The 14,498-nt window shown below is 44.3% G+C and overlaps 2 protein-coding genes across 3 annotated transcripts; both read right to left on the minus strand.

The window, feature by feature from the left end:
• Positions 1-1,079: 1,079 nt before the first annotated feature.
• hyal3 (hyaluronidase 3) lies at positions 1,080-11,968 on the minus strand. 2 transcript variants are annotated; one of them, XM_014135163.2, is made up of 4 exons: positions 11,825-11,968; positions 6,972-7,949; positions 3,565-3,686; positions 1,080-1,827 (listed from the first exon to the last, which is right to left on the minus strand). In XM_014135163.2, the coding sequence occupies exons 2-4, from the start codon at positions 7,917-7,919 to the stop codon at positions 1,809-1,811; spliced, it is 1,089 nt and encodes a 362-aa protein (XP_013990638.2). In that variant the 5' UTR covers positions 7,920-7,949; positions 11,825-11,968; the 3' UTR covers positions 1,080-1,808. The 2 variants fall into 2 exon arrangements, with proteins under 2 accessions (XP_013990638.2, XP_013990636.2); XM_014135161.2 differs by having other exon boundaries at positions 3,597-3,686; positions 11,825-11,967.
• On the minus strand, positions 8,344-14,046 carry naa80 (N-alpha-acetyltransferase 80, NatH catalytic subunit). The gene is made up of 2 exons (XM_045693089.1): positions 13,549-14,046; positions 8,344-9,569 (listed from the first exon to the last, which is right to left on the minus strand). Exons 1-2 carry the CDS (start codon positions 13,569-13,571, stop codon positions 8,762-8,764), a joined length of 831 nt encoding a protein of 276 aa, XP_045549045.1. The 5' UTR covers positions 13,572-14,046; the 3' UTR covers positions 8,344-8,761.
• Positions 14,047-14,498: the final 452 nt, after the last annotated feature.

The following is a 14,498-nucleotide window of genomic DNA, read 5'->3' on the forward strand; positions in this document are numbered from 1 at the left end:
CTCTCTCCCTCCTTCCCTCCAGGGATTATGGCGAAACAAACTCCATCCCCTACCACTCCAGTATTTTTTACCCGGATCAGTGATCGGGATCTGACTGAGATCGAGCTACATTCCGTGGAGTCCATCAACGACCTGCACCGCACCCACCCAGAGCACAACCACAAAGGTACCAGATATTTTCAGGCTGTATTGTGTATAGTGATTGCATCCAAAACCACCATTGAAATGTGACTCTCATTACTCTCCATTACCTTTAGTCACTAAAATCTCCACTGTCTCTATGGTCTCTATAGGCAGCAGACGACCTCCCCTTCCTCCTGCTCCCTCCACCAATGGGAACCTCCATCTCCGGGACAGACCAGTTGTCTATCAGACAGGGCATCCATTGAGAAGCCGATGGCAGAGCACGCTCCGAGACCTGTTGATGCCCACCTCGTTTCGATACACCACGGGGTGTGCAGTGACAGCACTGACACTGTTGACGCTACTTCTTGTCTTCTATTTCTTAGGTAAAGATATTCACCTACTCTTTCTCAATCTTGAGCTGAAATCCAACCAGGCCTCAACATTTTGCCCATCCCTTTCTGTGACTGTGTTTCTGCGTTCCCCCTCCAGTGCAGCAGGGTAGCGCTCTCCGGTCCCTAACTGAAGCAGTGAGGGAGAGACAGGCTGCGGCCCTAGAGGTCTCCCAGCTCATCCAGGAACTGCAGGCGCTGCGCCACAACCTCACAGCCATCACGGGAGGATCCTGAGGAGCAGAGGTCAGAGAGGAACACCCTTCACCCCTGGACCCTGAAAGCCCCGTCCTAGTAGCCCCTGGACACTAATGTAACACCAACTGTTAACTACCTGCCCCAACATCTCCACTCAAGTCAAATCCCTGCCCTGCACATGGGATTGGAACTTGGGCCCATCCAGAAACAACCCCTACTGCCATATGCACAACATTGCCCGGGTATGCACAACAGAGCCCGGGAGTAGGAACCCACAGAGAATGTTTCCATATACTGTACTCTATATTTATGAGTTGTTTGATTTGCAAGACAAATAGGAGAAAGAAAGAGACTCATTCAGTAAGATGGCAGGGTACTGAACACTTTATAGCATCTTTAGTGACATCACAGCACAAAGGACCACACTCTTCAACTGACAATTCATGTATTCGAACAACTGCATGAGGACAGAAATGATTCAGGTTCGAGACGTCCATGTGATCTGTGACTTACACATACTGTACATACAAGTTACAGCTGTAACTTTTAGAAGCGGTACTCTTTTACATGTATGCATGTGACAGGCGATGTATGATGAAATGTCACACCCATTTTGTTACTGACAAAACACAGTGCAAATTTGTTCTGACTATCACAACTTAAACATGTCACAAGTGGAACTGAATTGTATAGAATGAATATGCTGAGAAAGTGCCTTAGCATGGCAACTGCAACAGTTTTCACTTTGATACACTTGGTGGAATTTCAATGACGCTACTATATGCTGTGCATCAACCAAATAAACAAAAGAGGTGATATTATATATTGGTGATAGAGACTATATATTTTCCTGACACTTCTCACCCGCCCAGCCCTGATAGCACTGGCAGAGGAAGTTAGTGCGGAGGTGGCTGAGGTCATGAGAGGGGTCAGGGAGGAAGTTGGAGAAGGGGTCAGAGAGGGGGATCATGTGGTCAGAGTAGGGGTCCCTTCTGGCACAGCGACCGTTGCCATGGCATCGCTCCTCGCTGCAACGCTGCACCCCTCTCTTCAGGGTGCTGATGTATTCTCCCAGTTCAGAATTAATGTAGTCCCTCAGTATCTCACACTGCCGCTGCCAAGAGAGGAAGGGAAAGAGATATTCATATACAAATACGGAACAAAAACAAACAATCTAACAGAAACTGAACTGCATACACACTCAAGGTTGTAGAGGTACAGTGCATTCGGAAAGTATTCAGACCCCTTGACTTTTTTCACATTTTGTTACGTTACAGCCTTATTCTAAAATGTATTAAATAAAAATCCTAAGCAATCTACACACAATACCCCATAATGACAAAGTGAAAACAGGTTTTTAGACATTTTTTAAAATGTAGAAAAAAGGAAAAAAAGAAATAACTTCTTCACATAAGTATTCAGACCCTTTGCAATGAGACTCAAAATGGAGTTCAGGTGCATCCTGTTTCCATTGATCATCCTTGAGATGTTTCTACAACTTGATTGGAGTCCACTTGTGGTAAATTCAATTGACTGGACATGATTTGGAAAGGCACACACCTGTCTATATGAGGTCCCACAGTTGACAGTGCATGTCAACTGTGGGACCTTATAAGCCATGAGGTCGAAGGAATTGTCCGTAGAGCTCCGAGACAGGATTGTGTCGAGGCACAGGACTGGGGAAGTGTACCAAAAAATCTCTGCAGCATTGAAGATCTACAAGAACACAGTGACCTTCATCATTCTTAAATGGAAGATGTTTGGAACCACCAAGACTCTTCCTAGAGCTGGTCGCCCGGCCAAACTGAGCAATCAGGGGAGAAGGGCTTGGTCAGGGAAGTGACCAAGAACCTGATGGTCACTCTGACAGAGCTCTAGAGTTCCTCTGTGGAGATGGGAGAACCTTCAAGAACGACAACCATCACTGCAGCACTCCACCAATCAGGCCTTTAGGTAGAGTGGCCAGACGGAAGCCACTCCTCAGTAAAAGGCACATGACACTCCGCTTGGAGTTTGACAAAAGGCACCTAAAGGACTATCAGGCCATGAGAAACAAGATTGTCTGGACTGATGAAATCAAGACTGAACTCTCTGGCCTGAATGCCAAGTGTCACGTCTGGAGTAAACCTGGCACCATCCCTACGTTGAAGCATGGTAGTGGCAGCATCATGCTGTGGGGATGTTTTTCAGCGGCAGGGACCGGGAGACTAGTCAGGATCTAGGCAAAGATAAATGGATCAAAGTACAGAGAGATCCTTGATGAAAACCTGCTCCAGATTGCTCAGGACCTCCAACTGGGGACAAGGTTCACCTTCCAACAGGACAACGACCCCTAAGCACACAGACAAGACAACGCAGGAGTGGCTTCGGGACAAGTCTCTGAATGTCCTTGAGTAGTCCAGCCAGAGCCCGGACTTGAACCCAATCGAACATCTCTGGAGAGACTTGAAAATAGCTATGCAGCAACGCTCCCCATCCAACCTGACAGAGCTTTAGAGGATCTGCAGAGAAGAATGGCAGAAACTCCCCAAATACAGGTGTGCCACGCTTGTAGCGTCATACCCAAGAAGACTCAATGCTGTAATCTCTGCTGAAGGTGCTTCAACAAAGTACAGAGAAAAGGGTCTGAATACTTACGTAAATGTGATTTTTCATTTTTTTGTAATAATTAGGAAACTTTCTAAAAACCTATTTTTGCTTTGTCATTATGGGGTATTTTGTGTAGATTGATGAGGAGAAAAAAACTCTTTAATACATTTTAGAATAAGGCTTTAACGTAACAAAATGTGGAGAAAGTCAAGTGGTTTGAATACTTTCCAAAGGCACTGCATGTATATTATAGTGGATGTACATGCACAAACTGTGAGGTCTCCCGGATCTGACCTTTGACTTAGCGAACGCCTGCTCCCCCCACAGCACCACTCCTGCCATCCCCAGCGCTGCACTCTCTCCCAGTGTGTGCTCCAGATCCGTCTGAAAACACACATACACACAGAAACACACAGGTATCAACCACATACACAAATGCATACACTTGAGGTGAGATTTTTGAGTCTAATGGTTAAAGACCTGCAGAATAAACCCTCCTCCTCACAGCTGCCCATGTCCCTTAATGTTGATGATGTGGTTGTTACTGACAAGGAGCACATGGCTGAGCTCTTTAATCACCACTTCATTAAGTCAGGATTCCTATTTGACTCAGCCATGCCTCCTTTCCCATCCATTTCCTGCTCTCCCACCCCTTCTTATGTGACTATCCCCGATGCTCCTCCCTCTTTTTCCCCTGCCCCGCTACAAAGTTTCTCCCTGCAGGCGGTCACTGAGTCCGAGCTGCTGAAGGAGCTCCTTAAACTTGACCCCAACAAATACATCTGGTTCAGATGGTTTAGACCCTTTCTTCTTTAAAGTTGCTGACCGTATCATCCCCAAGCCTATCTCTGACCTTTTTAACATGTCTCTCCTCTCTGGAGAGGTTCCCATGGCTTAGAAGGCAGCCATGGTGCATCCTTTATTTAAAGGGGGAGATCAAGCTGATCCTCTGTTATAGGCCAATTTCTATTTTGCCCTGTTTATCAAAAGTGTTGGAAAATCTTGTCAATAATCAACTGACTGACTTTCTTGATGTCTATAGTATTCTCTCTGTATGCAATCTGGTTTCCACTCAGGTTATGGATGTGTCACTGCAACCTTAAAGGTCCTCAATGATGTCACCATTGCCCTTGATTCTAAGCAATGTTGTTCTGCTATTTTTATTGACTTGGCCAAAGCTTTTGATACAGTAGACCAGTCCATTCTTGTGGGCCAGCAAAGCAGTATTGGTGTCTCTGAGGGGTCTTTGGCCTGGTTTGCTAACTACCTCTCTCAAAGAGTGCAGTGTATAAAGTCAGAACATCTGCTGTCTCAGCCACAGCCTGTCACCAAGGGAGAACAGCAAGGCTCGACCCTAGGCCCCACGCTCTTCCAATTTACATCAACAACATAGCTCAAGCAGTAGGAAGATCTCTCATCCATTTATATGCAGATGATACAGTCTTATACTCAGCTGGCCCCTAACTGGATTTTGTGTTAAATGCTCTACAACAAAGCTTTCTTAGTGTCCAACAAGCGTTCTCTGCCCTTAACCTTGTTCTGAACACCTCCAAAACAACGGTCATGTGGTTTGGTAAGAATAATGCCCCTCTTCCCACAGGTGTGATTACTACCTCTGAGGGTTTAGAGCTTGAGGTAGTCACCTCATACAAGTACTTGTGTAACGGCTGTCCAAATGAGTAGACCAAGGTGCAGCGTGGTATGTGTTCATCTTGATGTTTATTTTAAATCTGAATACTTAAACAAAATAATAAACAATGGAAAACCGACCGTCACGTCTTGCAGGCTTAACAAAGCAGTACAAAAATAAGATCCCACAACTCAAGGAGGGAAAAGGGCTGCCTAAGTATGGTTCCCAATCAGAGACAACGATAGGCAGCTGCCTCTGATTGGAAACCATACCTGGCCAAAACATAGAAAATAAACCATAGAATGCACACCCCACACCCTGACCTAACAACATATGGAAATAAACCGTCTCTCTCAGGTCAGGGCGTTACAACTTGGGAGTATGGCTCGACGGTACACCGTTGTCACAGGCATCGTAATGAGTGGACCAAAATGCAGCGGGTATATTGATCATCTTCTTTACTTTATTAAAGAGAAGAACACTTAAACAAAACAAATGACGAAAACAGTCCAGTAAGGTGCACAGACTATACTAGGAACAACCACCCACAAACACAAGTGAAAAACGAACACACTTAAATATGGCCTCCAATTAGAGACAACGACAACCAGCTGTCTCTATAGAGGAAAAATAGAAAAATAGAATAAACATAGAAATAGAAAATATAGAACATAAATCAAAAACCCCGAAACACACAAAACAAACACCCCCTGCCACGCCCTGACCAAACTACAATAACAAATAACTCCTTTAACTGGCTAGGACCTGACAACTGTCCTTCTCTCAGCACATATCAAAGCTGCAGGCTAAGGTTAAATCTAGACTTGGTTTCCTCTATCGCTCTTTCACCACAGCTGCTAAACAAAACCCGATTCAGATGACAATCCTACCCATGCAAGATTACAGAGACGTAATTTATAGATCGGTAGGTATGGGTGTTCTCGAGCGGCTAAATTTTCTTTACCATTTGGCCATCAGATTTGCCACCAATGCTCCTTATAGGACACATCACTGCACTCTATACTCCTCTGTAAACTGGTCATCTCTGTATACACGTCACAAGACCCACTGGTTGATTCTTATTTACAAAACCCTCTTAGGCCTCACTCCCCCCATCTGAGATACCTAGTGCAGCCCTCATCCTCCACATACAATGCCCGTTCTGCCAGTCACATTCTGTTAAAGGTCCCCAAAGCACACACATCCCTGGGTCGCTCCTCTTTTCAGTTCGCTGCAGCTAGAGACTGGAACGGGCTGCAAAAAACACCCAAACTGGACCCATTTTATCTCCATCTCTTCATTCAAAGACTCAATCATGGACACTCTTACTGACAGTTGTGGCTGCTTCGCATTATATATTGTTGTCTCTACCTTCTTGCCCTTTGTGCTGTTTTGTGCTGTTGTCTGTGCCCAATAATGTTTGTTCCATGTTTTGTCCTGCTACCATATTGTGCTGCTGCCATGTTGTGTTGCTACCATGTTGTTGTCATGTTGTGTTGCTACATGCTGTGTTTTCATGTGTTGCTGCCTTGCTATGTTGTTGTCTTAGGTCTCTTCATGTAGTGTTGTGGTGTCTCTCTTGTCGTGATGTGTGTTTTGTCCTATATTTTTATTGTATTTTTTATTTTAATCCCAGACCCCGTCCCCGCAGGTCTTTTGCCTGAGGGGAAGGCCGTCATTGTAAATAAGAATTTGTTCTTAACTGACTTGCCTAGTTAAATAAAGGTAAAATAAATAAAAACAAATAATGCAGGGATAGAATATCTTTCCATTGATTGCTGGCATCTCCTGCCAGGTGTGCTCATATGTCACTGTCTGCATGGCAAGGTCAATGGGAGACTAGTTTGATTACTTGTATGCCACAAAGTGATATCAGCCCAAATAATAGTAAATTCTGCCAAATATGATATCAAAGAGTTTATAATATTCATAACATAAGTGCATCACTGTTAGTGTATGTTTTGAAGGACTGATTATAACTCTGTAATAACACAGTCATGGGATAGGAAACATTTTCCAACTTTACTGTTATACTTTACCTTGTTGAGGAAGTGGAAGGTGTGGGCGAATGCCACTCTGGCATAGGGCAGTACAGGAGTGGCATGGGTGCTAGTGGGGTACTGATTCGCCACCCTCAGGGCCTCCAGAAGCCTATGTCTGACCAGGAGGGAGGCATCAGAGGACCCTGCCAGACGTTGGGGTAGGTAGATACTAGGGTAGAGGGCAGTGGACTGGCGCCACAGCCAGGCTAGCTGGTCATTCTTCTGCCTGGTCTTGGAGTGGCAGTGGCCTGTGTAGCTGTGGCCTTTCTGCTTCCTGTGGTTGTTGAAGCATTCAGGGAAGCTGTAGAAGCCCCAGAGTCCCCTCGGTCGCAGACACACTCCTAACTGCAGCGTCTCAGACATGAAGGCCCTGGCACCCCTCTCAAACTCCTTACGGGCCAGGGAGTTCACTTCCTGTTTGGTTAGCTCTGGATGCTCCCCTCTCACTAGTTTTTTAGACAGCCGGCGGTACTCCAGCTTAATGCCGAAGTCTCTCACCCACAAGGGGCGCCACTCCTCCCAGTCGATGACGGCCAGGCCACTGAACCTTGTCCTGAGCAGGGCTGAGATCTGGGTCTTGGCCAGGGCCAGGTGGGCCTCCAGGTCTCCCCTCTGGGGAACCCCTCCATTAACCTGCAGACCCTCCTGGGAGATGTAAGGGTAGAGCCCTAGCTGATTGTGGTAGAAGATGCTCATGTTCTGGCCCTGGAAGCGCTGGTGGTGGTTCTCCACGATGTCGAAGGCCCCCAGGTCCAGGTGGATGCCATAGTGTTCCTGGCATCTTGCTGTGGGCATGTTCCAGACCATGGTGAAGGGCCTGCCCTGGACCACTGGCCCTGCAGCAGCCACAGACCCTCCAGACTCATCACCTACTGGCCCCCACTGGGGAGTGACAGGGATGGTGCAGAGGAGGAGGATGGTGAGAGGGAAGCTGCGTAGCAGCATGGCTGTTCACTGGTTAATGTGTTGTCGGGCCTAAAGAGAACACACAGACAGACACATATCTGTTCAAACTAAATTCATTTTCACTGATGTTAATATTTCAAGAGATGAAACAGGATCTTAAGGACTTACAAATTCTTAACATATTGTACAAATTGTAATTCGTAACGTAAAGAATATTTTTTTGCAGGATGTAACATATCATACGAAATGGATGACGTGTACTCAATTGTGCACAATTTTAAGGGAACCCTTTTAGCTCGCGAGCACTACTTTCAAAACTACTGGATGAAATTATACAAAACCTCTGTTGCATCCCTTTCAAGACAAGACCATTGGAGATTGTCTACACAGATGCTTGGATGAAAAGGTATTTAAAAATGTGCAATCTTAAACGGTGACCCATAGAAAACACATAACAATACACTTTAGTACGCAGTCCTTTATTTCAACATTGAAATGATTGAAACATTAGGCCCAAAATATAGCCCCAGTGATAATTATTTAGTTTGATCAGGTAAAGTTAACCATTCATTTAAGAAATGTTTTATTTTAGGACAAGAAAAAACAACTTACTTAAGGCACATGAGAACAAACATTTGGTATTCTTTGTTCAAGTGTTATCTCAGTCTACAGCACCAAGTATCTCTGTCAAGAACTCAAGGAGAGCCAGCCAGACCCCAAAAATATCCTTCCTTCTCAGTCTGTCAACCTCGTCAAACCCTACAGGCTGTGGTACTAAATAGGCCAAAGGCAGCGTCCTTTTCCCCAATGTCCTGAGCATGTGTGTGTGTGAGGCTGAGTGACATGGGTGACGTGGTCTGTGGTCAGCCAGGCCCTCAGACTCAGATGTCCTTGTGCATCCAGAAGATAGGAACTCCTTTAGCATCTCTGTAGGGCGTCTCCTCAAGAGTCTGAAACACCAGTCGGGCCGGACACTGAGGAGGAGGAGGAGGAGGAGGAGGAGGAGGAGGAGGAATAGAGGGAGGAGGTGGAAGACCAGAGGGAGGAGAGGGAGTTGGATGACGAGATAGAGCAGAAGGAGGAAGGAGAAGAGGTGGAGGAGTAGATGGAGCAGGCCCTATAAAGGAAGGAGGGATCTGGGGTGGTGATGGTGGTGGTGGGCCTCCCTGTACCTCACCCTGGGTGTCGTCTGTCCCTGGGAGCTTGGAGAACCTCTCCAGCACCTCCATGGGCATGAAGGAGGCCATGACACCAGCATTCTGTACCGGCATGGATAGAACGTAGCCCAGGTGGGCATAGAAGTGTTGTTTGTCGTGGGTGGTAAGACACAGCCTCCGGAACCCTCGGGCCTTAGCGTAGCGCTCCGTCTCCTGCATCAGTGTACGACCGTAGCCCTTCCCCCTCTGGGCCTTGGACACCACCACCGACTCCACAAAGAGGCTCCCAGGGCGGGACACCACGCGGGACAGCCGGACGTGCCCCAGGAGGGTCTCCCTGTCCCCACCGTCCCTGTTCCCAGAGCCCTGCAGCAGCACCAGGGCTACGGGGAACTCCTGGCAGGATTTCTGGAGGGCGTGGACCCGGGCACCGTGGCTCCGCTGCCACTCGCTGTTCACCAAGTCGGCGCAAGGCTCCAGCAGGTCCGGACGCTGGTGCAGTGGGATTGCCCACACCTCCCCACTGTCAAACCTGTGACCCCCCCAGACAACACGGGACAGCCAGGGTCAGAACACACAGAGGGAGGGGATTCCATCTTCATGCACAAGCCCCTGGTCATATCATCAGACAACTGCACTGGGATCTACTAAATTCCCCAGTGTGTCACAAAGTATAGTTATGACATTTATTAGATAGGCACCAAATTTGACAACAAACAGTAGATAGGCATCATAGACATAGATTAAATACGGAACCTCAGTGTAATTCAGGCAGTCTTGCAATGATCTTGGTTTTTACTGACAATCCATGGGCTCATTGGTGGTTGAAATAAGACCCACACTAGCCAGGATAACAGTAGAGACTTTTAATCTCGCTCTCTTCCTCCCCTCCCTCCCCTGTGACCTTCTCTGCTGGCCCCTTGTCTGGGACACCGAGGGTAAAATGATACCTTGTTTCACTGCACCTACTGTACAGCTAAAGCGGGATGCATTCCCAAGTGCATTGATGAGACTCAGTTAACATGCAGCCCCTGGACAGGAGAGAAGCTGTAAACATTTCAACAGTACATTTGTCAAAAGGTATTACAGTATATCAAGCATCCTCATTTCCATTTCTCAGATGCTATACAAAGCAGGCCTGAAGTTTAGTACAGTGTTCCAGATAGGCCTAGTCTGTGTCACAGAGTGTGGCCAGAGCTGACAGGCTTAAGATGATCAAGAGCTGTGCTGAGCTGTGCTGAGTGTCTCTAACACCAGTTTACACACCATCTCCTCAGGCATAAATGGGGAAGTTATTGCTCCATAGCGTTTCTTGATAATATCAGCTTCAAGGAAAAGACACACCGAACCCACTCATTCTTGCGATACATGTAATGTACATAATGTTCTCCACAGAAAATGTACCGTTTAAAAAAAAAAGGTGTTGCATCATTACTATTCTTATTTAACACTGAGGAAAGCATGTTTCTTATCCTCCCTCTGGTGATTGGAAGAAATAAGCAGACTGGACTAGTTGAGAATATCTGACACAACAAGACCGGGCGGTTGCCAGCTTGTCAACTTTTGACAAAAAACATGAACTGTGTCGTGTTGTATGGCCAAAACCAATGCAGATACACAAATAAAAGTGAGAAAAATTGGTTTCATGGTTATATATTCATTCAGTTTGTAATACTTATTTTGGTACAATACATCAACTTAAATAGATCCAATAATTGTCATTATAGAAAGGTCATAATGTAGCCTACCTCTTAATGTTTGTATTCTTTTCCCGCAAATATTTGTCTTAATATTAACAACATTTGAAATATATATTTTCATAGACCAAAGTATCAGCTATCATCACACCATGTAAAGGAACAACTTCTCCTAATTCTTCAATTTGTTCATAAATGCAACTAACTGGACGTATGTCAGACACCTTAAAAGAAACATATTTGAATTCAAATGTATATTCTATCTTAATATATCAGGCTGATGAAGCTGACAGTTTATGGTTGTGACCATGGTGATTCCAATAGTGTTTGTTTAAATCTATCAAAAGTAAAGAACTTTACAGACCATGAGCAGTCATGTTGCACTACAGGTAATGAAGACAATAAGAAGGGATCCTTATGGAGTAGTTCACCCTGCTCATTCCTCATTCATTTAGGATTTCAGACAAATTTGACGGAGTTGACCAAATCTCTGGACACATTTTTTTTTTAGCAATTACAGTTTTGAGAGAAATATTCAAAGAGGGCTATTGCAAGACACTGCGTAATATCAATTTTCAGTTGATATTAATCATTGCCTGTTTTGTAACATTTTCAACCTTTTTTGGTGGCATTTCCAAGCATAGAGCTGACATGGAAATGTTGCATTATTTAAGCTCAAATAATGCAACAAAATTTGTCCGAATTTTCTACAAGAGTTTCATCATTTATGAGAGCAGCATCCTTTACAACTTCGCAAATGACTCTCAGACAAACTCATGAATTGATCTAAATCTACGATCTGGTATGTTATCAAAATCTGGGGCTCCTCGCACAACACTGGGTAGCAGCGAACAAGAGCCACCATTCTTTAAATGCAGAAAATATTTGCTGAGCATTATTATGTATTATAAAGACAAAACAGGCAACAAGAAAACTCATGCTGCTGCACTGTAAAATGTTATATTTGCTTACACATAGAAAAGCCTCCTAAAACCAGTAGAGAAACACATATGATAAGAGTACGATACTAGGCCTATACCAAGCAAAATACAAAAGAAACAAAATGCCCTTGCAATTGCAGGCATCTTACCTAGTTCTACTGCAGAGTGGACTAGTGACTGGCAGGCAGAGAGGAGAGAGTATGCCAATAGTCTAATGACCTGACACGGAACATGCTAATAGACGTCAAAAACCAGGAAATAACCTACATGACAGTTGTGACAGCAGCTCACCCACAAACTCATTATCTCATTTAGTGTTAAATAACACACTTCCGATGTGACAAACATGGCAAGGCCTGTTTATTCCAGTAAATTAAAATGTAAGTGTGTTAATGTTAGCTGATACATACATAATTTAGTTACAAATTAGATGTACTGCATATGCAAGCATTGGTCGTAGGCCTATAATTTTCCAAGTAACATGTGGAATTTAGTGGGGAGATGTAATTATGATTTGTAGACTATATGGTATTTTACAATACAGCCACTGCTGCAGCTATCTAAAACGTACAGTATGTGGATACAAACTGATTAAGTATAGAGCCCCTAGATTACTGAATAACAGCATTATGAAGGGGAGCTTGTCATTGATCAAATGACACATGAGTTGTAAAATAGTATTTTCTTAGGAACACTGTTCTTATCAAGATATCCCTCACTGGTTCGTCTTATTTAAAGGATCTCACCACCACCAGAGCCTTACAAGACACTCCCGAGTGGCACAGCGGTCTAAGGCACTGCATCTCAGTGTAAGAGGGGTCACTACAGTCCCTGGTTCAAATGCAGGCTGTATCACATCTGGCCGTGATTGGGAGTCCCATAGGGCGGCGCACAATTGGCCCAGTGTCGTCCGGGTTTGGCCGGGGTAGGCCGACATTGTAAATAAGAATTTGTTCTTAACTGACTTGCCTAGTTAAATAAAGGTTAAAATAAATAGTAATAATTTCCAAAACTTTTTTTTAATATATATATCAATTGGTTCAAATATTTTGTGTTTTTTAAACGGGCAATCTGCAATTGCTACATCTATTTTTGGACTTTAAATGAATGATATAAACCCATTGATTCCTGAAGAATATAACTAATGAATGCCTCATGAGCTTAGTTTCAAACCCAAATATAAGCTTGTTTTTCTCCATTGTTTGAAAACAATGCATTTGTAAACAAACACTGTATAGCCTCAAAACATGGTTAAAACTACTTTTAATAAAATGGATGGTCAGTCCTTGCATCCATAGCTCTGTCTATTCATTTGAAAGTCTTTACATTGCTCCACCCCCCATACCTTTACCAAAATAGTGGCGGGGTCACGACTTTGTTAATGTTTGAACTGCAAATTGCCCCTTTAAACTGCAGGTATGGAATTATTGTCTTTAAACTGGGTGTTGGTTAAAGGAAAATACAACATAATACAGAGTGAAATAATAAGAAACACTGTCAAACATCTCAGCTACTGAAAAATTACAGGATAGGCTTTTCACTTCCACCGCCAAATAAGGGCAGGTCCAAAAATGAGTGACAGCACATCAGAATGCGCCCTAACCATTTTGTCGTAAATGCATTGCGTTTACAGTACAGAATGCAACAAATAATCTCTGTGAGCGACATCATAGGCAACATAAATCGTGCTGGCTCGGAAGTGCATTGAGTAATCCAAATGACGCCTCGACTTCGAGCACTTCCAGAAACTATTCTTTAAATATCATATTCCAAATATCCAAGACCTAATAGCCTACATTTGTATTTGGTTAAAGTGGAAAGCAATTGTGACAAATGTATGCTGTTAAAGCCTAATACCACAGCTAATACCTACATGTTCACGGTTTCACGCTTCATCCACCGAAAGTTGGCTCGAATTTGAGGCACGCGCTGTTCCTGGATCGGTTTTGGTTTCCTTAGCCAAACTAACCAGGGTAATGGTTCAGTAGCCTTCACTGGTCTGCGATCAGGATTTACCGCACTTGGTCAGGAAATATACTTGGTTAATCTTTGGCTGTGATCACTGGTTCCATGTGGACAAGAAACGTAATGCGTCCACCCAGCGTATGGGAGGTATCATAGCATATTTTAGAAAACGATGGGGGATAGATCTATGTTTAACTCAATGGTATTGAAGACCAACTCGTGTCTCCTTTTCGCCTTATTTAACACGATTTACTTAAAAGGCACATCTCAATAGATGGTCCAGGTATGTAACGAGTCCCAAATTGGGGGAGGGGGGGGGCATAGCAGCAGGGAGTAGGGATACTGAGGTGCTGCAGCTCACCCTGAAAAATCAGCATACCAAAAAATAATATCCTGTATTAGCGGTCCGATAAAGCCTTCTGTAGTGCGGGCTAAAAACGCAGCACCACCAAACATCTTCCCACGGCCTTGTGGGGAGCGAGACTGATGACATACTTTTAGACCAACTCCTTGAAGTTTGCCGTTGTCTAAAAAAAAAAAACACTATTTTGCAAAACTTGTTTTACCCTTTAGTGTGTACACATGCTTGGGATATCGTTTTTCAAAAGGAAACGTTCAGAAATCATTGGAGGATATATTTCACGGATATGACTTTCACTTATTCAGGGTTAAATAGGGGTTGATGCCCCCTGCCCTGCATTAAACAATAGCCACTTCCATAATCAGGAAACCATAACGTTAATTAAATGTATATTTTCACCCCATCTTTAGTCAGGGATCGAGAATGAGAAGAACTGGAAAGTCAGTGAGAAAACTGCCTGCAGCCTCAAACTATCCCTTAAAACCACCAACACACTG

This window comes from Salmo salar, chromosome ssa13, assembly GCF_905237065.1.
Source record: "Salmo salar chromosome ssa13, Ssal_v3.1, whole genome shotgun sequence".
NCBI classification, from domain to species: domain Eukaryota; kingdom Metazoa; phylum Chordata; class Actinopteri; order Salmoniformes; family Salmonidae; genus Salmo; species Salmo salar.